Source organism: Manacus candei, unplaced genomic scaffold (assembly GCF_025592945.1).
Source record: "Manacus candei isolate 608988 ecotype Guabito, Panama unplaced genomic scaffold, ASM2559294v1 h1tg000015l, whole genome shotgun sequence".
In the NCBI taxonomy this organism is placed as follows: Eukaryota; Metazoa; Chordata; class Aves; order Passeriformes; family Pipridae; genus Manacus; species Manacus candei.
In genome coordinates this window covers 4,493,320-4,520,263 of record NW_026138063.1, presented here as the reverse complement: position 1 = coordinate 4,520,263, position 26,944 = coordinate 4,493,320, and the positions used below count along the sequence as shown (strand labels likewise).

Below are 26,944 nucleotides of genomic sequence, written 5' to 3'. Positions count from 1 at the left end.
TTTTATTAAAAATCTAACCTACATTACAGCCTACACAGCTAAAACCAGCATAAAACCTATGTCAGGCACTGAAAGAATACAAGCTAGGATTTCTAATCACGACAGAAAAATGGTTCTTATACTTGATTGGTTTTGCTTCTTTTTTTAAATCAACAGCATGAATTCTACAGGGTTCCTTGAGCACAAGCAGTGTGTTATTCCCACCTGTTCTCTGCTGCTACAACAGGTATTAATGATATAACAACTTGTGCTGACCTGACAAAAAGCATCTACAACAAATGAGATAAGACAAAAGGCAAACTTTGAATATCATCAGAGAGCTGAAATGGGTGTAATTACAGATGCTGATCAGTGCCATAAGCATGGAGCTGCTATACTTTTGTTACTGCATCAACAAAAAACTATGTAAACTTTTAGAGTAATAAATTCCTAAAAACTCTGTGAGGACCCTCTATTACACACACTGCACAAATCACACTAACTCTTTACAACTGGTAACACTATTTTAAGCGTTTTAAACAACCAGCCCTATGAGAAAGATAAGCAAAGTTCACCCGAGAGAAGGAAATACGTGGACAAACTCAACCCACTGCCCTAGTTCCCAAGTCTCCGGGAATTCCCCACCCCCTTATTCTCATGATCTCTGTTCATTTTCAGGAAAATTTTCCTTCCTGTTTTAACATCTTTCATGAATTTAAGATAAAGAATTAGCACTGCACAGTTCAATGAAACAAAGACTCTTCAAAGGGTCCTGTGTGAAGTCTTTGTCTTGGCTGAGAAAAGCAATTGGGCTCCTGGCCAGACCCATGTTTTAGGAATTCAGGTTCGCTCTTTTCCCCAGGTAAGTATCCCAACTATCAGATTCACAAACCTTTCAAGAACAACTCTGTGCTTCGAAGTGGCTGTTGGTTTTTGGTTTTTTCTTTAACCAGAAACTCCTCCTGGAAGATGAAAAGACCTTCCCAGCAAGACTTTCCGAATAACTTCTACAACCCACTTAAATGCTTCTATTAAAATGAAATTAAGAGAGATTAACATTTCCTGATTAACACTATTTCCCATTAAATCCTCGATCCAGCTCTAATCTCGAGATGGTTTATTTGAGGAAAGGGGAAAAAAGGTGCCTTTGATATCAGCATTCAGATCCTCAGTCTCCAAGTCATTCCAGGGTAAGTGCAAATAAAGTGTTTGGCTTTGATACCCACTTGATAAAGCAAGTCTGAAAAGGGGCTTGAGACTTTCTGTTGTAAGAAAGTGGAGAGAATGATTTGCTTATATCTCAAAATAAATCATGACTAAGGCATTCAGCCTGTTAGTCTGTAGGTATTCACGGTGGTTAACCAACACCCTCCATGACTCAGTGATGTTATTAAACTGATAACTGCATTAACAGAGAAAAAGTCAGTGGATAAGACTCAAAAGAAACATTCCAATATCTCTGAAATTACCAGGGTCATGAGCCAGCATTTCTGCCCAGTGTAGCAGATTTTTTCCTCACTCCCACACCCTTGAGCTGCTTTCTCCCTTCCTGTTCCACAGCCTCCCTCTGCTAAAGCAAGAATTCATGTGATTGCACGTGAAAATGATCAAGATTAGAACTGACCCAGCAGAAGAAAAAGAAATGGTTTTAACGCAGAACAATTCCCCTTTTAGTTCACTGTCTGACCAAATGAATGCTTCTGCCAGCTGACAGCCAGGGGCATCTCCACTTCCTTAAGAAAAGGTAGATTAAAGAGACTGTGAAACAAAGAGCTGAGAATTTCACATACTATTACTTTGACAGAGTCTCACACATCCTATAAGGCCACAGACTGTGCCAGTCTCTAGAGTAACTTCTACAGACTTCAGGCAAGAAAAGCCCCAAATCAGACACAAGCCAGAAACTAAACACAGCAGCAAATGCCAAATGCTCAGTGTGGTTTCTATACCTCTCCTTAAAATTATAGGGCCAGAGATAGCAGAGAGTAAATACTGAAGAAGTAATGCACCCCTTCTTGTGCTGAACACAGATAACTGCAAGGAAGCTGTCAAGTGTCATGTGTTCACTCTTAATCCAAAAATGCAATCTACATTTTTTGCTGCTTAGATCACCTCCACTCAGACTTAATGGCTCAGTGAACCACTGGCAACCCTTGCACTCAAACTTTTTAAGTCCTGTAACTGTTACTATTTAATAGGGGGTCATGAGCCCAAGACAGAACATTTCTTCTGCCTTATATGTTATTGCCTGGAGAGACACTGAATTAGGCCAACAAAATTCAAATTTCCATTCTGCAGACCTGTAGTATTTTGCTTTGTTTGTTTTTAACAGTAGAAGCATAATTGATGGTACATAATAATAATAATCTTAGTTACCACTCATAGGCTCCCTTGGAAGTCACTCAGTCCCTGGGAAACAGCCTAAAAACCTATGAAACAGATTTTCATACAAACATCCTCTTTTTCTAGATCTGGACATCACCTAATACAGAGCAACCAGGACCAAAGTTGGACCCTGAACACACGAAGTATGAATTTTGGCGTGTATTATGAAGGAATATGCAGTTGTTTCTGCCAGCAGGGCCTGGGGATGAAGGGAAGCAGGGTGAGCAGGGCAGAGAGGCTGCTCAGGTACATCCTTGTTCATCGGGAAGGCCATCCCAGCAAGAGGGAGGATCCAGCTCCCCCCAGACCCCAACATTCGGAGGGGAGGCTCCTCCGGACACAAGCGCTGCACTTGAAATCCATGTAAACACGGCTGGACGGTCGTAGAGGGTTCATCCTACCTCCTCTCCCTCCTCCCCTACAGTCGGGAGATACCCAGGGGCTGGAGCCAGGGGTGTCCGGGGCATCCCGTGCCGGGCACCCCGGACCCCGCTCCCCGCCCGCGGGGCTCAACGCCGCACTCACCCCTTGTAGTAGGCTTTCACCCGGACCTGGTGGGCGCTGTCCCCGCCGAGGCTGCCGCCGAGGCCGCCCGGAGCCGACATGGTGCTGCCGGCGGTGCCGTCCCGCTGTGTCGGCATCGCCCCCGGGCCGGGCCGGGGGATCCTCAGGGAGGGACCAGGGCCGGGGCGGCGGCGGCTGCGCGACCCCCGCGCCTCAGCGCGCCCCGCCCGCGCCGGGCGGCACTACGTGCCGGGAGGGGGGCGGAGGGCAGCGCGCAGGAGAAGCGGGGCGGGGGGAACCCGGAACCGCGCGGGGCGGCACCGGAGGGGAGCGTGGGATTTTTTCGGAGGAGTCGTTCTGAGAGGAGCCGGGCGGCAGCTCTGCTGCGCAGAGACGCGGGTGACAGCGCCCTGTGTGTGCCCCCCCCGCGAGCTGCGTGGGCTCTCCCCGGCGGGACTCCACACCTCTGGGGCGGGATGTTCCACGCCGGAGCGGAGGGGGGAGAGGGGGCGGCGGCACGCAGGTAACAGGGGCCGCAGTGGCGGAGCCGTCGCAGCCGCCGCTCCAAGTCTGGCAGGTCCGAACCCGTCGGACGGTCCCTCTGCTCCCTTCGCCGCCCCCGGAGTGGGGCCGGCACCGCGATCCACACACAACTCCTCGGCACTTGGTACGGCCCAGCGCGGGGCATGGCGGGGCCGCGGCGCCGGCGCGGCGGGAGCGCAGCAGGATGTGGGGTGTTGGATATTCAGCGCCGGGACAGGGAGCTAAGGAGGAAAACTCGTTTTACCCAGGTACCGACGGGGCTCATCCCCACAGCGCGGGCAGCAGGCGAGGGAGGGATTCTCCCCCTCTGCTCTGGGGAGATCCCACCTGCAGTGCTACTTCCAGCTCCGGGATCCTGGACACGAGAAGGTCGTGGAGCTGCTGGAGTGAGTCCAGAGGAGGATCGTGAAGATGCTTCGAGAGCTGGAGCCCCTCTGCTTTGGAGACAGGTTGGGAGAGCTGGGGATGTTCAGCCTGGAGAAGAGAAGGCTCCAGGGAGACCTGAAAGCCCTTTTAAGTGCCTAAAGGAGCTCCGAAAGAGCTGGAGAGGGACTTGGGACAAGGGATGGAGGGACAGGACACACAGTAGTGGCTTTAAACTGAAAAAGAGTTAAGATTAGATATTAGGAAAAAATTCTACCCTGGGAGGGACGTGAGGCCCCTGGCACAGGTTGCCCAGAGAAGCTGTGGCTGCCCCATCCCTGGAAGCGTTCAAGGCCAGGTTGGATGGAGCTCTGAGTATCCTGGTCTAATGGAAAGTGTCCCTGCCCATGGCAGGGGGTTGGAACGAGATGATCTTTAGTGTTCCAACCCAAACCATTCTGCAGTTGTTCTTCTTTTAAGGCTGAAAGAGCCAGAAATGCCTATAGAGGTACTGGCTGGAAGTAGCTCTCCATCTGTGGGCCAGGCTCCAGCTGAGCTGTTCCATGAAACCAAACCCATCACTACCATCCCAGTGCCAGGAATAAAAGCATTGGACACATCTAACTAAGCTCCTTCGCAATCAGTTCACACCATGACTCCTCCACTGTTGTGGCTAATCCCAATCTGATTTGAGAGGTGACAGAAAATTCTGGATGTTAACACAAATCCGTGGCAAAAGCAGCCAGTGCAGAGCTGATGGGCAGCAGGAGCTGTTCAGAAATGATGGCAATGCATTTCTTACAATTACCACTGACCAAAGTGTTTTCTGTGGGAATTCTCAAGACTCCATGCAGTGTGGACTCCCCACAAGACAATATGGTCAGTTCAGGCGAAGCTTTAATTCCCATACATACTTTTTTTAGAAAAGTAACATGAAGGATTTGTTTTAACTGAGAGGGTAAAGAGGGTGGTTAACAAAAGGTATTTTGATTAAAGCTGTTAATCATAAGCCACCTTATCACTGCAAGCAGTATTTCCTCTCAGCTTTGCCTATTTAACATCAATAACTTTGACAACACACATTTATTGCCCAACACTTCCTGAACTGAGGGATGCTTCCGGCAGTCCTAAGAAAATGAGAACATTTTTTTTCTTCTGTAAGAGTAAAACAATTCCTTTTTCCCACTGCCCTCTCCAATCAGTATTGGAGCACCCTGGAGTTCAGCTTTTTGTAACAGGCTGCTGCACTTCCAAAGCAACACACTTGGTTCTTCCTCATGTTTGTGATAAAACAACTTAGAGCCTTATTTTCTTTACTTTGTGGTTGCAAAGTACAGCTTTTTTTTTGCTACCTGACCTTCCTGCAGGGATTTGTTCAGTTCTTTGTTCCCCAGAAGCAAGTTATTTGCTCCACCCAGCATCCACAGAGTCTTATTTGTACAACAGGAAGTACCTTGGTCTACCTGAACTCACCCGTGTCTTGCACCAAGACTTCCAACATGTTTTCTGCCTCCTGCTGGGTCTCCACCTCCCTGGGCAGCCTCTTCTAATGTCTAACAACCCTTCCCATGAAGAAATTCTTCCTGATATCCAACCTGAACCTCCCCTGGTGCAGCTTGAGGCTAAATGTCCAATCAGCAGTTGGTCAAGCATTTCATTCTCATTCATGCAGCTGGTTCTGTATAAAATATTTAAACTGCCATGAACCAGCACTCCTGTCTGAGGTAGCAGTTCTCTGCCTCTCACTGCATGGAGCCACTCTTTCTGTATCCTTGGGAATACAACAGCTTTGGAAACACCGGTATACCTAAGGCTGTGTAATAATGTTGCGTAATTCTAAGATACAGAAGACGTTGCTTCATCACAGAAATATATTTCATGAAGAGGGATGAGTTTGTCAAGATGTCCCACGTAAAATTTGAATTGGGTCTGTGAGGTGGAGCAACTACTTGTCTTCACGGAGTTTGGGCTTTGCTCATCTATGCCTGGTAATATGCAGGAGCTGCTAATTTCAGACTGGAATTATTGACATAATTCAATTCTGATGAATCATGGTTAATTTAGGGGGAGGGTTAGTCTTCCCCATAGCAGGGAAAGCTCTGAGGCAGTGTTATATAGGAAGGAAGTAAAAACTCGCTTAACAGGGATAAAAGGCTGTTTCACATTCCTCAGAGAAGTTAATAGTTCACCAGCAGTGCCCTGGCTGGAGCTGCTGAGGTCCTTGAGCAGCAGGTATTCCATATATGGAGAAGCACTACAAGCAGGTAATTCCCTGACCTTAACCATGGGAACGAGGAAGGTGTCCCTGTCCATGGCAGGGGGCTGGAACTGGATGATCTTAAAGATCCCTTCCAACCCAAACTATTTTGTGATTCACCTCCCAACAGCACTCTCCAAGCAGCATCTACCACATCCTCCATTTTCCTACTGTAGCTAAAGCATGAAAAAAATAAAGCTCATTTGTCACAGGCCCAAGCAACACATACCTGAATTCTACCACTCCCACAGGAACCTTGCAGTACCTGTCCCTGCAGCCGTGCTCACTTTGTTGCAAAATGCGGAATATGTTAGAATTATCTGAAGTCAGGATGTTCTGTGATGTAAGATCTTTGTATACTTTCAAGCCTAATCAGCAAGAAAGGAGAACTCATCAGTGGGACAGGCAGCAGATGCATCCCTTAGTCAAGGACATCCTGGAAGCAACAAGCTTTAAGGAAGCAGTAAATCAAGTTGTTCATGTCTATGCATACAGTGCTAACTTGGCAAAATACTCAAGGTCCCTGTATACTATAGCTGAACTATCTTCACTGTAATACCAAAAATCATGCCTACAGGTCAAAAAGACCCTGGCCAGGTGCAGACCCTTCCCTGGAGCATGTGTAGAAGTTAGCTGGGATTACGTACTTTGTATAGAAATTAATAATGAATCCTAATGTCCAGAGGAGGCCACCAAGATGATCAGAGGGATGGAGCATCTCTTCTAAAAGGAAAGGCTGAGAGAATTGGGATTGTTTAGCCTGGGAAAGAGATGGCTCCAGGGTGACCTAACTGCGGCTTCCCAGTGCCTGAGGGATCCTACAAGGAAGACACGGACTATTTACAAGGGCCTGGAGTGACAGGACAAGGGGGAATTGCTTCAAACTGACAAAGAGGAGGTTTAGATTGGGTATTAGGAGGAAGTTCTTCCCTGTGAGGGTGGGGAAGCACTAGCACAGGTTGTCCCACCCCTGGAAGTGTCCAAGGCCAGATTGGACGGGGCTTGGAGCAACCTGATCTAGTGGAAGGTGTCCCTGCCCATGGCAGTGGGGTGGAATGAGGTGAGGTTTAAGGTACCTCCAACCCAGGCCATTCTGGGATTCTTTGATCCTAATAGAGGGGCTGTGCTTGGGAAGTGACTAACTCCAAACTTCTGTGTATAAATGACAGTGTGGAAAGTCCGGTGGGGTGTGCTGGATTTGTGGGATACCACCAAGCATCTGGGCTTGGGCAGCTCTGAAATAAATAATCCATGTTGCTCTCAAGTGTGTCATTATTGGCTTGTTGCACACTGGGGAATGAGCCTGATTTTGTTCCCCAGACAGTAACCTGAATGACCACACAGCACCACATGCAGAGCTGGGGGTGTGATGGAGACTGGGCCCCTCACCACAACCTTGCTGCACTGGTATGAAGCTGGTCACTGTCTCACAGTGATCCCACAGCTGCTGGGGCATCCCCCAGCCTGGCTCTCACATCCCCATCCCCTTCAGGAGGATCACAGGATCATTTAGGTTGGAAAGGACCTCTGCAATCATCGAGTCCAACCGATGACCGAAAGCCACCATGTCAACTTGATCAGAGCACCAAGTGCTATGTCCGGTCTTTCCTTAAACACCTCCAGGGACAGTGACTCCACCACCTCCCTACACAGTCCATACCTAATGGACTTCCATTCCAAATGGAATTCCAAAAGTCCATTCCGAGACCCCCCAGTGCAGCTGCCACAGTACCTATGGTGATGGGCAAGGGAGGTTACATGGGATTTATCCTGAAGGCACCTCTCACAGGCATCCAAATACATCCAAACCCCATAAGTATTGTCAAAGTGCATATATATCAGTGATGCAGGAGAGACCAGAGATACTGTTTTAACTCACAGTGCTTCGAGCTGATGGGTGGCAGGAAGGGTGGAATGAAGCAAGCAGAGCCTCAAAAAGGAAAGTTGGATGGCTTGTGCTGCGATTAAGAGCGAGAAGCTGCAGACAGCATCGAAGCAACAGCTGCTAAATGTAAGATGCACTTAAAAGAGTCTCTGTTTTGTTATACATGGAAATGAGCAGGTTATTTTGATTGAGAACACCGCGTTTTCCAAACCGCCGACCCCTCACGGGCAGCGCCAACATGGCGGTGGGCCCCGTCACGTGCCCGCCGGCGGCCGCGCCCCGCGCGCGCGCGGCGCCTCCCCCGTGAGGGAGGCGAGAAAATGGCGGCGGCGGCGGCGGCGCCTTGAGCGGCGCGTCCCAGGCGAGTGTCCCGGCGGGACGCGCGGGGCGCGGGCGAGCGGCAGCCGCGGGGCCCCGTCCGGGCCGCGGGGGCGGGGAACGCGCGCCCTGACCGCGCCCCGGCGGCGGGCCGGCCCCTCCCGCCCACCTTTCCTCCCCTGAGGGGGCGGCGGCGGGGCCGGGCTGGGCGAGGCGGGGGCTGAGGGTGGGTCCGGGCGGGGGGCGTCCGGCGAGGGGGCCGCGGGGCTGCTCAGCGTGGGGACGGTTCACGGCGTGGCGTGGGGTGTATTCCCACAGAGCATACCTTCGTTATTTGTTTTATTGTCATTTTATTACCTTTTTTTCCCATTATTTAATTATTTCTTTCAGTGCCTTCTGCCACATACCAAAATGCCTGTGGGTGGTTAGGCTTGGAGGAAATTTTCCGGGTTTTTGGGGGTTTTTTTGTGGTTTGTACCCTTGGAGTTGTAGCAGGAGGTTGTGAATGGAAAGAATAAGACTAAACTGTATATATTAAAAAAAAAAAGCCCCGACTATTTTTAGATAACAGTTATGGTTGCGGATTGTCAGCAATGTTTGTTATTACCATGGTGTTTACCAAAACTTTATAAAACATGAGCAGTGATATTCGTGTGCACTGCGAAGGTAGTTTAACCTTACTGGCATAGACTAGCAGGTATTTTTTTTACTTACAATGTCTGCTTTCACCAAAAAGCAACAAAACTACTGAATACACAGTAGTTTGAAGTTATGTGGCGTCTTGTACTGTTACTGCTTGAATAAACACTTATTTTCAATATAGTTTTCTGTTGTGCTTTGTATTTTGGGCTTGCTTAAATCCATAGTGGTGGTTTAAAGTCACTTTAGTGCGTTTTTTAAAACTTACTCTGTATTACGGAAGTTCTTTAACTTAAAAGTTGCTCGAGAGCATCATTGCAAGGTCTTCATCATTAAAAAGGATTAATTTTACTCCAAATTAGCATCTCATACCTGCTTGAAGTGTGGTGTCAGAGGAGATGCTGGGCAAAATTTTAGGAGCTCTTTCCTGTTTTCATTGTACATCCATTATGGGAACAACTTGGGCAGTGACAGCGTTATTTTTGAAAATGAGACACTCTGAGCTAAAGGATTAACAGCTCTCATGGGGTGAACTCGTGATGGAATAGTTAGCAAGTGGGATATGTTGCACATCTTGCTTATAACACATCCAAAATGTGGCTGAGAATGAAGGAAATGATACATCCAGTGTTGTTTTCTTAGGCTCATTTAACTGGTTGCATAACTTTGCAAAAACTAGCTAGACAAGTTGTAGGTGTAAATATTTTGAAGTGCTTTTAATGTCCTCTGGAGGAGACAGGGCTGTTTTTTTGAGGTACTTTTCATTATGTGAAATTAATGTAAAGTGGTTTTAGAAGTGATGCTGGTTTTATTGCAGTTGGAGTAGTAACCTGTGTGTGTGTTAATTTGTGCACTGATGTAGGCAGACAAATGTCATCGATAATGCACAGCACACCTGAATTTTTAACAGCAGATCATACTTCTTCTTTAGTTCTAATAGCAGGGAATCTCTACTTTTAAAGCATCCTTCATTGCCATGAATTTTTTTTGATGGCAAAGTATATGCAAGGATCCAATATGATGATGGGCAAGAGGTCCTTAGGTGACCATATATCTGTTAAAGTTTAGTTCTTGCAGGTACCCAGGAGCTGGAGCATCGTGTGCAGCTCTGCTTGCAGAGTAGTTGTGTTTTGGGAGGTGAAGGTGGAGCCTGGCACTGTAGTGTTCTGCTTCCAGCTGTGTGAGCTGAAACTCCTAATTATGTTCCCGTTTGATGCAGCATCCAATGGGTGGTTTGTTAAGCACTTGGCAAAGCTGCTTTTTTCCCCAGTACGTTACAGCTCTCTCTGATGATTTCTCTGAGCCCTTCTTTATGATAAGAAGGAAACACATCTTCCCCTCCTCCCTTTTATTAACATCCTTCTAAAAGCAATAAACAGCTACTATGCTGTTTCCTGTTAATTATAGTACTAAGACTGAAAAAGAAACCAAAGTAAACACCCCTCATATATTGAGGTTTGTGATTCATTTCAGTTTTAAAGATGACATTTTGGGAGAGAGATTGTACTCTGCAGCAGAGGGAATTATCAGGCTGGGGAGGATCATCTGAGGTGATTAGATAGGTAGTTTCTTCCTTGTTTCTTGCTGCATTGTGTGAGGTATTGCTGTAAAAAGCATTTTTCAATATATCCTTTCCCTTTCTTTCCAAACAAAACATGCCACCAGTGATTTTTACCAAGAACAGGTTTTGCTTCTTGTCCAGGATCAACCAGCGCTTCAGTGCTGGGCTGTGAGAGAGAGGGATATGGCAGTACAGTACGCCTTTGTAGCTGGCTGGAAATCTTGCATGTATTCCTGAGCAACTTTTGATGGATCTTAGATTATAACCACATTTCTCAGTAAATTTCATCAAGCAATAGCAAATACTACAAATTTAGATTAGGTATTAGGAAGAAATTGTGCCCTCTGAGGGTGGTGACTGGCACAGGTTGGCCAGAGAAGCTGTGGCTGCCCCATCCCTGGAAGTGTCCAAGGCCAGGTTGGACGGGGCTTGGAGCAACCTGGGCTAGTGGAAGGTGTCCCTGCCCGTGGCAGGGAGTTGGGGCGAGATGATCTTAAAGGTTTCTTCCAACCCAAATCATTCTGTGATTCTGTAAATCTTATCCATTTGAAAACTGTCTGTTATTTTATCTCAGCAAAGCTTTGATTTTTTTGTGTTTAACGTCAACGCGTGCTGGCCTTGTTTGTGATCACTGTTATCTCCGTCCCGCCAGGCTGGACGGGCGCTGCACAGCGATGGAGAATGAACCAAACACAACAACATGTTCTGCACCTACGACGACTGTCGCCACCACCTCCACCTCCCGGACTGCGCTCCCACAGATCTCCGTCTACAGCGGCTCCGACAGACATGCTGTCCAGGTACTGGGCTGTGGGATGTTCTCCCCTGGCCTGTACAGAGCTCTCAGTACAGGCATTGCACAATACTTTACACAGGATTAACTTTCCAGTCTTAATTGCTGTTGTCTGTCTGCATAGCTGACTTACCATTTTCAGGAGGTGTTGTCTACTGAAGGATGTCAGACCACTTAAGGACAGTGCAGGGTACAGACCTGACTCCCAAATAAGGGAGGGGGGAAATGCTACACTAGAAAGTTTGGTTGGTTCATCATGTGCTAAGGGTGTGGATTATTAACATAAACCTTTACAAAATAAAGCTGTTTGAGCAACATTGACTACCCAGAGGTATCTGTGTGGGATCCAACCCCTTCTTGCTTCTCTCGAAATTAGGTCTCCTTGAACTCTGTACAATCTATTCTGTTGGGTTTCGTAATTGGGTCTCTCACACACTACCCTGGTCTCTCAAAAAGCAGAACATGATGTAGGATGTGTTGACAAGCAGCTGAGAGGCTGGGATGTTGTGTTGGGAATGATGCTGTATTGTCAGGCTGTCCTTGAGAGCATGAATATATTGATGCTGACAATGCTCTGTGACTTTAGCAAGAACAGTGATGGAGCAAGTTCAGTATTACAAAACTGGTGTGAAAAGAATTTATTTGGTTGTGTCTCCTTGTAAAGGTAAACTTCAACATCATGTCAGCATGGTGTGTGCTTTGTAATTGTAATTAATTACCTACTGATTCATCACAGGTTATTCAGCAGGCCTTGCATCGTCCTCCTAGCTCAGCTGCTCAGTACCTCCAGCAGATGTATGCAGCCCAACAGCAGCATCTAATGCTGCAGACTGCTGCTCTGCAGCAGCAGCACTTAAGCAGTACCCAATTTCAGAGTCTGGCAACTGTTCCACAGGTGAGAGTGAAGATTGCTGACAAAGAACGGTGTATTATCTAGAGCAGGGCTACAGTCGTTGTCAAACGTAATAACAGCTTAAGTGCCTGAGCTTAAAGCCTCACCATAATTCACTGTTATGTTCTAATGACATTGTTATTTTAAATTGTATCTTCCTCCAAACAGTTTGGAGGGTTTTGTCTAGTGGTATAGATGCTCCAGTAGGCAACCATTCCATGCTTTATTGCATGCATTATAATGCATCATGTAAATCATCAAGCAGTAATAAAATAAATATTAAAAATAGACTACTTCAATCTTCATCCCATGATTTTCTCTAAATGTTGATGGGGAAAGCAATAAATAGCATTGTATCCTAGTAAAATCAAATAAAAATAATGAACATCTTAGTGTGTTTTGCCTCACATCTGGCTGCATTATAAGTAATAGTAAAATTCAATTGTAACTCTGAGTGTGAAAATGTAGGAGGTAAATGACATTTCATTTCTGAAACACAGCTTTTAACATTAGTGAGCACTGGAGGAGACCCATTTTGAACTCAAGCAGTGGCAGGATTTCCTTTGACCTCAGTTGACCTTAGATTGAGAATATGATTTTGCAGAGAGAGGTGGTTGTTAACGATTTTACACATGGAAATGCTAAAATGGAGTTAAAGACCTCAGGGGAATGGCTGCTTGGTGTCAGAACTGGACTGGCTCTTTTTGGCTCCTGGCTTTTCCTTCTATACCTTTTTCATTAGATTGTGGTAATATATTGATTTGTCTTTTTTTGTTGTGATGGATTTGTGTGTGGATATACAGTTACTGAGACAGAGCAAAGGAAAGCAAGCTGGGGGAGGCTGAGAGGTTTTGGTATCAGACTGTTCATACAGAAACCTAAATCCCTGTCCCTGTATCATCAGAAGGGCTGGAGTAGCCTGCTGTGAAAGACTCTAGATGTGCATACATAATTTACCATTCTAGAATATGAGGGCGTTCTTTACAGCATTTGTAAGGCTTGTTTTATTTTTTTGAGGAGTCTAATTGTAGTAAAAATATGTGAGTTTTAACAATGACAGTTTTCAATGATGTCACATTTTAAGTTCTGAGTGTCATAGGTAGTGAGCTGACCTGTAAGCTCCGTCATTAACAGCTTGATAGACTTTACCTCTGATAGGTTTTGTTCAAGTCTTGATCTGATAGAACCTTCATGCCTGAAATTGGGTAGGAACTCAAGGAATTTAGCACCTTGCAGATAGGATTCCACAGTGCAGAGTGCACTTTGCTGAAAACTATTTCCACTGAGAAAACTATTTTTACTGTTAACTCAGACAAAAGGTAAAGGTAGAGAGGGATATTTCTCGTGGTTTATGCAATAATATGAACAACACTTAAACCCTTTCTGATTTCAATATTTGACACCTATTCTTGCTATTTAGGCAAGCCTGTCAGGTGGGAGGCAATGTACTTCCCCCCCTGGGAGTGTCACTCAGCAGTCAAGCATGTCGCAGACCTCGGTACGTAACTGAACACAGCCCTCCATCCATTCCCAACCCTGCTTGGTTGTTACATGGCTACTGGGAAAACCAGAAAATACGTCAGGATTTAAAACTGTGCGGTTAAAATCGGTATTGCAGAGTAAATTGCAAGGCTCCATAGTAAGCGTTGGGTGCTGTCTGCTATTGTTGCTGGCCAGTGTTGGCTTCCCCAGTCCCAGACCCCTCCTGGTGCTCTGAGGGGCAGCTCCTCACCCCAGAAGCACCAGTGATTGTTCAAGCTCCTGCAGGAGTCACTCCCTGAGCTCTCATACTCTTACTCAATTTCTTATTGGATTTTCCACGTTAGTTTCTTTATTGAGGGCACTACAGTAGATTAAAATCATTTACTGTGTATCAGTGATTAAAGAGCACCAAATCTAAAGAATCCAAGTCAATGCTAACGTGTATTTATGAAACTGATGAAATGTTTATAGCATTCATTCTTTTATTGATTATCATCTTTTATCATGCATCTCTTTCGCACTTTCACTTCCCATAATCTAGGCATGTGCTCAGGTTTCAGTTTTGAGCAGCTCTGTGTTCAGTTCATGTTGTATTTCTTTAAGTGGCATCTTCAGACATATAATTTGCACAGTCTTTACAGTTTTACAGTTGTCTGGCGTTGGATTTGTTAGTCCTGCAGACATCCTGCTTATTAATCACACCCTCGAGCTGTTCATGACTCCAGTGCATAGCTTCAGTGATTTAGCTGTATATTTTTTTAAGCTCTCATAGCTTGGCTTGGCTTACAGTTGTTAGAAGTAAAATCATTCATTCATTAAATTTAGGAGGGAAAGTCTTTAAAGATGTCTGATGTTAAACTAACAGAATAATTGGGCTGGGGTTTTTCAAGGAAATCTTTTAAGTAAAAGAGCTGGGCACTTAACTCTGTTAGACTGGTTAGAAAAGAAAAAGAAAAAAGAAAACCAAACCACAACAGCTTTTTTTTTTTTATTATTTTGAGAAGATGCTACAGAGCAGTTGTTGAGGAACATTTAATATGAAATTAGAGAAAGTTGTAGTCTTCAGTCATTTTTCAATATGCATATGGAAAATGAGGATTTAAAGTCCATATGTGGTGACACAAAGAAGTATCCTGATAAGGTTGCATAACAAGCATAACAGAAGATACCAATCCAGGCAGATAATATAAACATTTAAAAATGCTTCAATATTAAAATTCATGTGTTTTTGTTAAAATATGTGGGGTCATGCTACTTCTTCTGTAAATGTGTGTTTCTATGAGGTATATTTTTCAGACTTCATAATATCATTGTTTATACTCGTAACTGCTCATTATTATTTACTGCAAAGTGGTTGCTTGCAGTTTAAGAACCAAAATGTACAAGCTTGCCAGAATTCAGTTTTGTGACGATTGGGTCAATATATTTGTGATCCCTTTACAGTTCAGAGATCTCAACTGCCCCTGCCATTTTTGTCAAAGGCTTTCTGGCTTTAGACCATAGGATGACTGAATTTCCATGACAGAGGCAATATTTTTGTTTCCTTAGATTAACCTCTCCACCTCTCCCACACCTGCACAGATAATAAGCCGTTCTCAGACCTCCAACACCACCAGCAGCAGCATCACCCAGCAGACGATGTTGCTGGGCAGCACCTCTCCCACCCTGAGTGCAAGCCAGGCTCAAATGTACCTACGAGCTCAGATGGTAAGTTTGGATTACAGTCCTTAAGACTGGCTTAGGTCCAACCCTGTTGTCTCCACAGCTCTGCTTGTTAAATAACGTTTTGACACACTGGAAGATTGAAGTTCTCTTTCTTTATTGTAGTAGATATTGGGCTGCTCTCTTGTCTTTGTTTCACTCATTTGTAATATTGCAGGGGAAGTCCTCTTGTGTAACAGATCATAGGTGTATTTATAAATTTCAAAGGTTTTTCTCAACATGTAGAACAAATATTTTAAATTATTTTCCTTTAGTTTTATTTACTTAAAACTACCATGATAGGTTGTTCTTTAAGTAAGTTAATCTAACAGTAAAGTGGTGAATCTTAGAATCTGTGCATCAGTACATGTAAGTTATGTATCTCCTTAAGGTGCTGCATTTCTTTTACAGATTTTAAAAATTTCAGTCTGTTGGCATATATTTTTTTCTTGCTTAACAGCTTATTTTTACTCCTGCGACCACTGTGGCTGCTGTCCAGTCTGACATTCCTGTTGTCTCATCATCCTCCTCATCTTCCTGTCAGTCTGCAGCTACTCAGGTGAGCTTGTGTCAACTTATGGAAGGTCTGTGCAGTAGAGTGGGCCAACACTTAAAGGAAGGAAACATTGTGTGCTTATAAAAACAACTCACCCCAGACCTTAGAGCAGCTGAGCTGCTGGAGGGCTCCTGCCAAACTCAGCTGTTCCTCTCTCCTCTCATGGATATCTCAGGTGGGTCACCTGATCTGTGAGGGTGTGCTGAAGGTTGAGTTGTACTCACAGGGGTAGGGTTGCAGTAAATGCCATCTGCATAGCAGTGAGGAAACTGCTACTCCTGTCTTCAGAACAGGGTTTGAACACTTCCTGTGGTGACATGCTGAGCATGTGAGAAGTATAAACTAGCTGTTCATTACAGGAGTGCTAAATGCTGAGTAAGGAGGGGATCATGTAATCAAAATAGTGGATGGTGGTAATAATTAGTCCTCTTTTTCATGTAAATATGATGTAAATTAGTGTAGAAGTTGTTATCCTTGAAAATAAAATTCTAGCTCAGCAATAGGATTGGAGATCTGGGATCATTCTGTACAGAACCTGGCTGTGATATAACAAACTTCAATGCCTAATCTCTGCCTGATTTACTTCCAGAAGGCAAACCTGTTGTTTCATGTGACGCTGGAGGTGTCAGGAAAAGATAGATTAATATCACTGTAGAAACAAAGGTCTCAGTTTTGTTAATGGATAACACAGAGCAGATTCTGATCCCACCGACCACCCAAGGTCTGCTTTATGTTGGTGTCTGGAGCTCACTCACAGGCAACTGCACTTGTGCAGTGTCTGTATGAAAATAAAATTACTTTTGCTTAAGATGCTTTGTGTCATTCACTTTGAAGGCACAATAAAAGAAAAAAGTTTTAATTCAAATTAATGAACAATTTCCATTTCTTTTGGAAGTTCAATAAGGAGCAAAAGACTTTTCTGTGTTTTCTTTATTGCCAAAGTAATAAAGATCCCTATCCTTCTCTAAATTTTATAGCTTATGCAGATTTTTAGATTCTTTTAATCACATGGGATGAGAAATATTACTTAATGTGATTTTTTTTTTTTTGCTATTTTTGCCTGATGTTTGTCGTGGATGTTTATATGGTTTGGGTTTCTTCGTGTTTTGCTCCTTTCCCAGGTTCAGAACTTGACGTTGCGCAGTCAGAAGCTGGGTGTGCTGTCAAGTTCCCAGAATGGCCCACCAAAGAGCAGCAGTCAAACCCAGTCATTGTCCCTGTGCCCAAATAAACCCGTCACCATTTCCAAGGGCAGCCAACCAGATCCCTCAGAAAGCAATAGGAAAGGCGAGAGCCCAAGTCCGGAGTGCCGGAGCACGCCGGTCACACGGACATCCAGCATACATCACTTAATAACACCAGGTAGGGTGAAAACGCAGCTACAGGAAACTTATTTTCATTAAAATAATTGCTATGTTACGGTTCTGTCGGAGTTCAGCGCTCTCTGACAGAGTTCTTTTAGATATTCCACATGAATAGAGTTTAAATTTTAATAGTAAATTTATTTATTTGTTGGTATTGGATGTTGCACAGGATGTTGACTGAGCAGATGCAGTGATGCAGGAATGTTCTTAAATCACACTACAAGCACAATATGGCAATTGCAATACACAGTTGAATCACAGCACAAACCAAGGCTCTCATTCCTGGTCTCCCTGTATACTTATTGTCAGGCCATGTCATCCCAAATCTCTGGGAAGCATTATGTGGGCTGAAACCCTGTCAAGCCTCTTGCTCTCATCAAAATCTATTTGTTTGTGGTTGGTTTGGTTTTTTCTGTCTTGTCTGTGTCATCAGAATGTTCCTCTATCGAGTACCTTTATAAATCCATAGGTAATAATGCTCAGAATCTTAGTATTTTGTATTAAGAGATAAATGAAAATAACCTGCACTTGGTTAGATAAGCACTTCCATTGCATGCAGCTTATTTGCATCTTGGCATCCTTATTTTGAAAGAGTGAGGGTAGTTTAGACAATTGTTCTGAATTCTGTGGAATTCAGCTTGGCTAATGGCAGCTTTTAGAGAAAGAGTGGGATTTGGAGGCAGACATTCTGGAGGTACTGAGCCCTAATGCTCTCAGAGCTCAGTTTGGTAAGGAAAAAATCCATCCTTAGTAGCAGAATAAATCATAAAAATCCTACATAAATGAGTTTTTTCTCAAGTGGACAAGACAAAGCAAGAAGAGGTTTGGATGTGGAGGACAATATGTGTGTGTGCTGTAAGGAATTACTAGTGAGTTACTGGTTCACTTTAAGGTGGTATCTCTGGAAGCTGCACTATTTTTAGATTGTACCTCTCAGTTTGTGTATTCAAGTTCAGGCAAATACTTTCAGTGGTTTAAATTTATACTGAATTCTTGGAATTTTAGATAATACTATTCTTAGAGACTAAATAAACTTTTAACTTAGCAGTTATCAGCAAATCCTGATGATTGTGACATGCTTATAATTTCTATTCCAGTCTGTTTCAAAGCAAAGGTTTAATTCCTTTAAAGTTGCATGAAATTCTTGAATAAGCTGGATCAACTTAAATAGATAAACATAAGCTTAAATAGGCTGGATCAATAGTAATCTTAGAACTAGCTCCAAAAAGATAAGTTTATGTACTTTTATCTAGAAAGTACATATATGTAAAAAACATGGCTACGTTTCTTTATTCATTGCTGCATTTTCCTTTGGGGATGGATATATTCTCCTAATAAATTGTTCTTGTGTACTATGTGCTATCAAAGAAGATATTTCTAAACATGTATCTTAAGTGTTTGAAAAATTGTGCTGATCTTTAAAGCGAAAACTTTTTAAAGTATTTTATAATGTTTTCAGGATTTGAAGAAATAAATACTAATTGTCAGGTGTGGTTTTTTTTTTCCTCTCACAGCTTCATATTCTCCATTGCAACCTCATTCTCTAGTAAAGCATCAGCAGATCCCACTTCATTCACCACCTCCAAAGATTTCCCATCATCAGCTGATATTGCAGCAGCAGCAGCAAGTCCAGCCGATCGCACTCCAGACTCCTTCGGGCCAGGAGCCGCCTCCATCCCAGCACTGTCTGCCCCTCCCGAGCCACGGGCTTCCTCCGGCTCCCGGCAGTGTCCCGTCCCACTGCTCGCCGATCCACATCCATCCTCCGCCTCTGACGCTCTCTCCCAGCCCATCCCAGTCAGCGCAGCAGTCCGTGGTGGTGTCCCCTCCGCCGTCGCACTCCCCGAGTCAGTCCCCCACCATAATTATTCACCCCCAAGCCCTTATCCAGTCCCAGGCGAACTCCCTGGTGCCGGCGGCGCTGCAGCCGGAGCCGGCGGCTCCTCCGCCCGCTCCCAGCACCCCGGTGCGCCCGGTGGCGCAGCCGCTCAACCTCCCGCCGCACCTCCCGCTGCCGCCCTCGCCCGCCGTGCACATCGGGGCGGTGGAGCAGCCCGGCCTGGTGTCCCCGGGACAGCAGCTCGTGCCCTCCACGCCACACCAGCAATATCCCGCCCTGCAGTCCGCTCCCATCCCTCTGGCTGCTCCTCCCCAGCTCTCGGCATCCTCCACCCAGATTCAGCCGCTGCCCTTGCAGTCTGTGCAGTCTTTACAAGTGCAGCCTGAAATTCTGTCCCAGGGGCAGGTTCTGGTTCAAAACACTTTGGTTTCTGAGGAAGAACTTCCTGCTGCAGAAGCTCTGGTCCAGCTGCCATTTCAAACTCTTCCACCACCACAGACTGTCGCAGTAAATCTGCAGGTGCAGCCATCGGTTCCCATTGAAACTCCAGTGGTAAGTGGTAACATTACATCCTTTATCCTGGGCTTCAACAGAGCTGTGACTCTGGACCATTGACTTCAGAGGGAGCTAAGCCAGGTGCTAGACAGAGGACAAGAAGAAAGCTATTGACTACAGAAATGAGTTTTAAGGAAACAATAGACATTTTTCCTCTGGTTTATTTTTTGTTGGCTTTTTGTAATGGATCATCAGTCAAGAATATCAACCAGGAATCACAGAAGTGCAAATATGGAACTTAGAATCTTATCTTTTAGTGAAATTGCAGTATGTTTAAAGTTAAAAAAGTAAATATATGTTAACGAGTATGTTAAAATGAACTTTTATAAATGTACCATATAGACTGTAAGCTCTTACCTCTATCTTAATACAAATATAGGCATTCCAAATTTTGAGTAAGAGAAGCATCTCTGTACTAAATGTGGAGGTGTGTAGCAGATTATTAAGATAATAGGGTTCTGAATAATTATTTTTATACTAACATAGCAAATATCCTCATCATAAAAGAACAGGGCAATTTTGATGCTGTTTTGGTAACCCCCAGCACTACCATTTAATTTGGTTCAGTGTTAGTCTCAGATGTCTGCAGTTTGTAACTGCAGGTTTTGGCTTCAGTCACTGACCTAAAATCATGTACAGTGAAATAAAATGATGTGCAAATAATGCATTTAAGATGGCATCGAGATTAACTTGAGCAAAAGAATCAACAAGTCCTGTTGGCTTTTTTTGGGCTATCAACACATTAAGGAAGGAGGTATGGTGTTCATTTTTAACTTATATTAAGAGTTAATAATCTCAACTGTGATATTTCATGTAGAAATCAGGCAAAAGAGTATAAACCAGGTTTACTTTTGACAAGACAGTGTTTTACATTTTAATCTGCTCAACTGACTCAGTAATTCATGTAAATTTAATAGTTTTGAGGAAACTACTTTAGTATCTCTTAAACCCTAATGCTTGATAGTCTTGGTGTACTTTTCTGAAATACTGAGTTTGATTATGCTGCTGAACAAGTTAGACAACAATTTGCAGTCTTGTCATTAAACCTGTGTTTTGTAGATGTGTTTAAGTAGCATCAAATATGTGTGTAAATAAAAATACAGTTAACTATACAGATCAAAAAAGTCAAATTCTCTGGTCTCTTTATATTTTGCTATTTGTAACAAAATACTTTAATTTTGCTCTCATAGACATTGTGATGTCCTCAAAGTTCACTGTTTGTTGTGCAGTTTGGAAACTAGTATTTTATTAGATTAGCATACTTGAACTGGTAATTTATTTTAAAAACTGTATTTATGCAGCTCTTTTAAGGTATTAGGATAGAATGGAAATCTCTCTAAAGCAATAGTTTGTTGGATGCAGATTTACCAAGTGGAGAATGTGTGTGAAGAAGAGATGCCCGAGGACTCGGATTGTATGCACATGGCAAGGACACCTACACCACCCACCTTGTCTCCACCAGCCATAACCTTGGGGAATGGAGAGGCCCTTAATTCAGATGATCCTTTGTCAGGTGAGGACTGATGTCCAACTAACATATGGATTTGTGATTTGTGTAAGTAATTAATGGCCAACTATGCTTATGGTCAGTAGATATTGAGTAAAGGAAAATGTTTGTGTGAGGAGTGTGTGTTTGTGGAATATATAGTCTGTCTAGAGAAACAATCTTGTTTTAGGGGGAAAATCTATAAATTGTAGGGAAGAGCCTGTTAGGTGGTGCAGAAATGGGTCTATCACCTCTTATTTCTAGAATTCTGAGCCAGTGGTTGGACATCAGTGATAAAAACATAACATACTTGTTATCTTTTTCAGAACACGGGGGACTGCCTTCAGTGACATCATCAGTCAGTGCCTCAGTAATTAAATCTCCATCTGATCCTTCACATGCCTCTATTCCACCACCACCTCTTTTGCTTCCAGCAGCAACAACAAGGAGCAACAGCACCTCAATGCCCAACAGCATTCCTAGCCTAGAAAATAAACCTCCACAGGCTATTGTTAAACCCCAGATCCTGACCCATGTCATCGAAGGCTTTGTGATTCAGGAGGGGTTGGAGCCATTCCCTGTAAGTGTAGAAGTTGCTAAGAATTTTTTACTACTGATCTTTCAAACAAACTGTTTGTAAGGATGATATTTGTGGCTAATAGGTATTTAGATCCTGAATTATTTTTCAGACGTTGGTTTTGATCTTTTGTCTACTGATTGGTGAGTTGAGTAGTAGGTTATATCTGGAGATAAATACAGAGAGTGATTTTAGGCTGCCATTTGCAGTAACATTTTTACATTTGTCTGTCTCCAAGATCCCTCAATTTTAGTGATACCTTAATTTAAACCTCAGAGCTGAGTCTGTGTTAAAATTCCAAAATGTTAAAAATTGTTATTTAAAGCACTGGCAAACTCCTTGGGGGGCTAGGTGTGATTAGTGCTGTGCCTGGTTAAGAATTACTGTTGAAAATTTTAAATCCACAAATGGGCAATTTAAAACCTGCCTTATTAACTAATTTAATGTGTATCTCATTTCACCATTCCTTCATTTGTGTAGATATAATGTGTTTCTTCCTTTGTTAAATGTAATTGCAAAGTGTGCAGAGCTGAGTCTTTTATTTGTTAGAGAAAGGGTATTTAGAGCTTTGGCACCACATAATAATTCATGGATAGGGAGTAGAAACTGGTCATCTGCTCGGGTACAGCTGCTAAGTCACAAATACCATTTTTAGTTATTCCCTGTTGCTTTGCTTTTATTGCAACAGGTCAGTCGTTCATCTTTGCTGGTGGAACAGCCTGCAGAAAAAAGGTTGCTGGTGGAGGGTCAGATCATGAGTGTTGTGTGTGTGGAGTCAGACCTGCAGAACACGAAACACGCAGACAACTCATCGGACACAGAGATCGAGGATATGATTGCAGAAGGTTTGTGGGTTTTGTTTTCCCCTTCAGTTTTGTGTGTAGTACAGAATCCCATCCTGTCTGTACTTCTGGAATCTTCCTCCAGTCTTTACACTGTCTTTAATATAAACTATTTTCAAATGTTTTTTGCTCACTACACACCAACACAAATGTCAAGGCATTATGCACTTGTCCTGCTTAGAATACCATGGTCTCCAGCACACCTCATGAGCTAAATTGAGTTCCCCATGCAGTGTCCAACACAATCATCATCATGGACTTCTTAGAACTCAGCAGTCAACTATTTTGGATGTGTAACACCACTGTTATTGTTCAAACCCACATGTAGATAGCCTTGTGTGTGTGCTGTGAAATGGAAATCAAACTGTGGCCTGCCCCAGAAAAGCCAAGTTATTCTGTAAACATACATTTTTGGATAAATTCATCCAAGATTTGAACGTTCAGAATTTTTTAGCCACCTCTGGATTTTCTCTTCCACAACTTGAGTCTTTGTTGCACCAGAGCTGGTTTTGGTGATCTGTTTAAATTTGTCTTAATGCATCTCTTTCTTTCATTCTCTTAAAATAGTTCTTTTCCCGCTTTAATATAAAAACTGCAGTGAGCAGAGTAAGAAGGGACAAATCCAGTGCCTGCTGCTGCCCCGAGTCTGCATCAGGGAAGCTTGGTTTAGAAAGCACTCTGAATTGAAGCAGGGTGTTTGTTGGTAGTGAAGACAAGTAAACATGGCTGGAATTTTTGATTAAGGATGATTTACTTTGCTACTCAGGCAATATGTATCTCCACTTAAAATTAAGAATATATTTTTACTTATAGCACTGAATTTTAGTAGGAGCTGGTTTAGCTTGGAAGCACAGCTCTGAAAGGAAATATTGATAGATTGTAGCCCTCCTACTTGTTGATACAACAGCAGTGCAAAGTCAGAAACTGTGAAAACAGTGCCTGAAAATCCATAAACCAGGGTTTCCTAGGTTGTGGCTGATGATATGATTGCATTTACTAGGATGTCTCTGGATAGTCCAGGGCCCTTCTTCATTTTGCAGTAACAACCTAATTTAGGCTATGGCAGATATTTGAAGTGCTTTACTTTGTGACTTTCTTTTGATTATGTTGTAATAGTTGTAATTCTACACAGAAAAATGAAGAAACAATTTTTAGAGTCCTTTTTTAAAGTATATTACACTATATTCTACTACAAGATAATCTGAGGCCCATACCTTATCTTTCACAAACCTTCACATAGGCATGTCAAACTAAATTTTAGAAGGCAAACATCTGGCACATTAATAGTGAAGAGTTGCAGTGGGACTGGAAATTTTCTATATCTTTAATTGAGTTTAAAATTGCTGTTGATTTTTGTATCATCTCCCAGTGAGGGGCTTACATTTAACCAGTTCTTTGAGAGGGAAGTCTGGTGACATGAAACCATCAAGCACATCAAAAAAGGTCATCTGGATTGTTTGACTTGTTTGGCATTCTTTGGTTCTTTTGCAGCTCAGTGGAGTTATACTGATTTTCTGCATAAAAATGAGACCTGTAAATCTCTTGTCTACTGATTGTGCTTAGTAAATTGATGTTAAATAAACTTTCTTGATCAAAAGTATCGCTTTTTTTTAATATCTTATTTCACCCAATATATTTCAAACAAAATAAACTTTTTGCCCTCTGGTTTATCTTCTAGAATGTTTGAAGCTCTGTTTGCAATAGTTATTTTGCCCTTAATTTGTTACACTAGATGTTAATTCAGTTTTCTTTTCAGTATGAACACTATGCTGTTTCTGAGATTTCAAACAGCTTGTCTGTTTTATGGAATTCCTCAAACATTCATGGATTTGCTTTTAGTTATTGTTCCTGACAGCTGGTGTTAAGTTTATGTACAAAAGTTTTAACTACTCATGAGATGAACTAGTAGGAAACATCCAACATCAAGATGCATCCACATATGCAGAAGTTGAGCAAAGATTTTCTTGTAGTAAACGAGGATATGATTGTGTTTGTGGTAGAAACACCCTTCAAATACACTTTTTGGTGTTTCCAGCTCTTTGCTGCCCTAGTGCTTTTTGTGGAGCAGGAAAAGAGCCACCTCATCTCACCAGTAACAGAAAAATATTCTGTACCAGGAGGCTACAAATCAGCAGATACCATAATCGTCTTTTTTCTTACGTGCAGCTTATCTTTTTCATAGATTCAGTATTCCGTAGGTTCAAAATTCAGTGTTTTCTTTGCTTTCATGTGTCCCTTTGGTTGTAGCAGTTGCTTATTCAAAGAGGGTATTTAAAAAGTTGCTGCCTTATGTCATTACAGGAGAGCTTGAATTTAGACTGTGGAAGACCTGATTCTCTTAATGAACTCTTTATAAAGTAATTTATGAAGACTGTAACTCTGTTTAACTGTTTGCTAAGTTTGAGGACATACTTGCTCATGGATGGCTTGAAATACAGCAAAAAACTGATTAAATTCATTGCATAAGTTAATTGAAGGTTCAGTAAGGTTCAGTTTGCTCAAGATCTTTTCCACAGAGAATGAAATCTACAGCTTGCTCAGCTTTGCATAATCGTCTGTTAATCAAAGGATTTAATTAAATGTGTTAGATATTTGAAAATCTTTTACCTCCCTGCTTGAGGTGAGAAATGTGAACATAATTCATGTCATTGAAACTCACTTCTTTGTGCCTCACTCCTTTCTTTAGAGGGACTGGATGAAATTGAAAATGAACTTCTGAAGTGTGAATTTTGTGGAAAAATGGGGTATCCCAATAAGTTTCTACGATCAAAAAGATTCTGCTCCACATCCTGTGCCAAAAGGTAACTCTGTCTAGTTATTGCTTATTGTTAAGTGGTTAATGGATTAACCTCTCTTGGTTAAGAGAGGAGGAATTCCCAGTCAACATCTGAATATAAAGTCTTCCATCATTACAGCTGGAAAGTTGACATTTAATCCCAGATGTTTTAGAAATGGGGAATAGTTTCCCATTTCTAGTCACTGCTTAGCTCTTTTTTTGCATTCATGTGCCTGGAGATGACCTTTCTCTTTGTGTCTGCTACATTCCCATTTTAAGTAGTGGGAGTTTATATTTTTCATTTGGTACTTGTTGGGACACCACCAGTGAAATAAATTTAAGAAAGGGTTTGGTCCCTTAATCTTAACATGGGATTTTTACCTCCATCCTCTTTTGACTGGGTATCAGCCAGGTAGAGAAAATGGAACCAAAATATGCAGTGTGATTTTAGGTTTTTAGTGGATATTTTGGAGAAGGAAAACCATATTATGTGATAAAATGCAAAGGTATTTCTATCATGGAAACATTTTAAAAATGGGAAGGACAGACATCTTCCAGGGATGATCTAGGTGTACTTGATCCTGCATCAAGATGAGGGGCTTGATTAAGTGGCCTTTGAGGTACCTTTCTCTTTTATTGCTGTGACAGCTGTTGTTTTAATTAAGCAGCATTTCTGCAACACTGTGATTTTATGGTTACTTGATTGAATTCAGTCCAAAAAAACCATTAGTGCATTATTGAATATATCTTACTTCTTTAGGCACAGCCTTAGTTGCACTAAGAAATTTGGGCTGTTTACATCAGACAAGACCAGTCGTTGGAATCGGAAGTCAGATAGCCAAAGTCTTGGGCGACGCGGGCGTCGGCCGAGCGGCCCTGAGGGGGCGTCACGAGAGCATTTTCTTAGACAGGTCTGTGGAATATTTGCTTAAAACTATGGCATTGCTTTGGGAATTGCAAATAAAGCCTAATACTGTAGTGTATTTGTACTGCGTTTTCCAGCTTCCAATTACTTATCCATCTGCAGAAGAGGAGCTGGCTCCTCACGAAGACGCTGTTCCGACGGCCATGACCACGCGGCTGCGGAGGCAGAGTGAGAGGGAGAGGGAACGGGAGCTGAGGGAGCTGAGGATCCGCAAAATGCCAGAGAGCATCGACCTGTTGCCAGTGGTGCAAACTGACCCCTCAGTGTGGACTGTGGATGAAGTCTGGGCCTTTATCCATTCTTTGCCTGGTATGTTATGTGCAGTAATCGCTCTCTTGTTCTTTAACAGTGAAGTTCCTTGCGTTACAGCATCCCTGTGATGAGGAGGTGATGTGGTTACAGCACTGGTGTACTCCATAGTTGCTCATAGAGACTGGAATATGATTTGTTTCCTCTTGCTTGTTCCTTCAGCACAAATCACATGTTGATAGAACTAGTCCCACTTCTGCTGTTGCATCCCAGCTGATGAAGTTTAGAGCTGTTCCTTCCTTCAGTCTGACTTCTCTCAAGAGGTCAGTAGAGAGGTCAGACACACTTGCTCTTTGTTTTCTCTTCCCTCCTCACTTGCTGGTTATTCAGTAGAAAAAGGAAGAGCAGTGTTATTTCCCTTGATACAACTGATAGAACTTGATACAAGTTTGAAAGACCTATCCTGATACAA

General features: G+C 43.1%; 2 protein-coding genes across 13 annotated transcripts in view; one reads left to right on the top strand and one right to left on the bottom strand.

Moving 5' to 3' along the window:
- PRKCI (protein kinase C iota) overlaps window positions 1-3,116 on the bottom strand; it is a 32,749-nt gene extending 29,633 nt beyond the window's left edge. The window contains exon 1 of the mRNA XM_051781736.1: window positions 2,890-3,116. Coding sequence (XP_051637696.1) covers window positions 2,890-3,005 — 116 coding nt within the window. The 5' untranslated portion in view covers window positions 3,006-3,116. The remainder of the gene's footprint in view (window positions 1-2,889) is intronic.
- A 184-nt stretch (window positions 3,117-3,300) lies between these two features.
- PHC3 (polyhomeotic homolog 3) overlaps window positions 3,301-26,944 on the top strand; it is a 35,758-nt gene continuing 12,114 nt past the window's right edge. For 4 of the 12 annotated variants that reach the window (XR_007903581.1, XR_007903578.1, XR_007903580.1 and 1 more), the window contains exons 1-14: window positions 3,301-8,277; window positions 11,087-11,234; window positions 11,964-12,122; window positions 13,540-13,617; window positions 15,150-15,308; window positions 15,763-15,861; window positions 16,980-17,220; window positions 18,737-19,614; window positions 20,980-21,130; window positions 21,430-21,683; window positions 22,369-22,525; window positions 25,209-25,323; window positions 26,059-26,209; window positions 26,301-26,532. Coding sequence is in view for 8 of the 12 variants with exons in the window: in XM_051781704.1 (XP_051637664.1) it covers window positions 11,109-11,234; window positions 11,964-12,122; window positions 13,540-13,617; window positions 15,150-15,308; window positions 15,763-15,861; window positions 16,980-17,220; window positions 18,737-19,614; window positions 20,980-21,130; window positions 21,430-21,683; window positions 22,369-22,525; window positions 25,209-25,323; window positions 26,059-26,209; window positions 26,301-26,532 (2,800 nt within the window). In the remaining 4 variants the exon portion in view is untranslated. Of the gene's footprint in view, window positions 8,278-11,086; window positions 11,235-11,963; window positions 12,123-13,539; window positions 13,618-15,149; window positions 15,309-15,762; window positions 15,862-16,979; window positions 17,221-18,736; window positions 19,615-20,979; window positions 21,131-21,429; window positions 21,684-22,368; window positions 22,526-25,208; window positions 25,324-26,058; window positions 26,210-26,300; window positions 26,533-26,944 lie in introns of those variants that run through there. The other 8 variants (XM_051781704.1, XM_051781705.1, XM_051781706.1 and 5 more) reach the window with 8 other exon arrangements.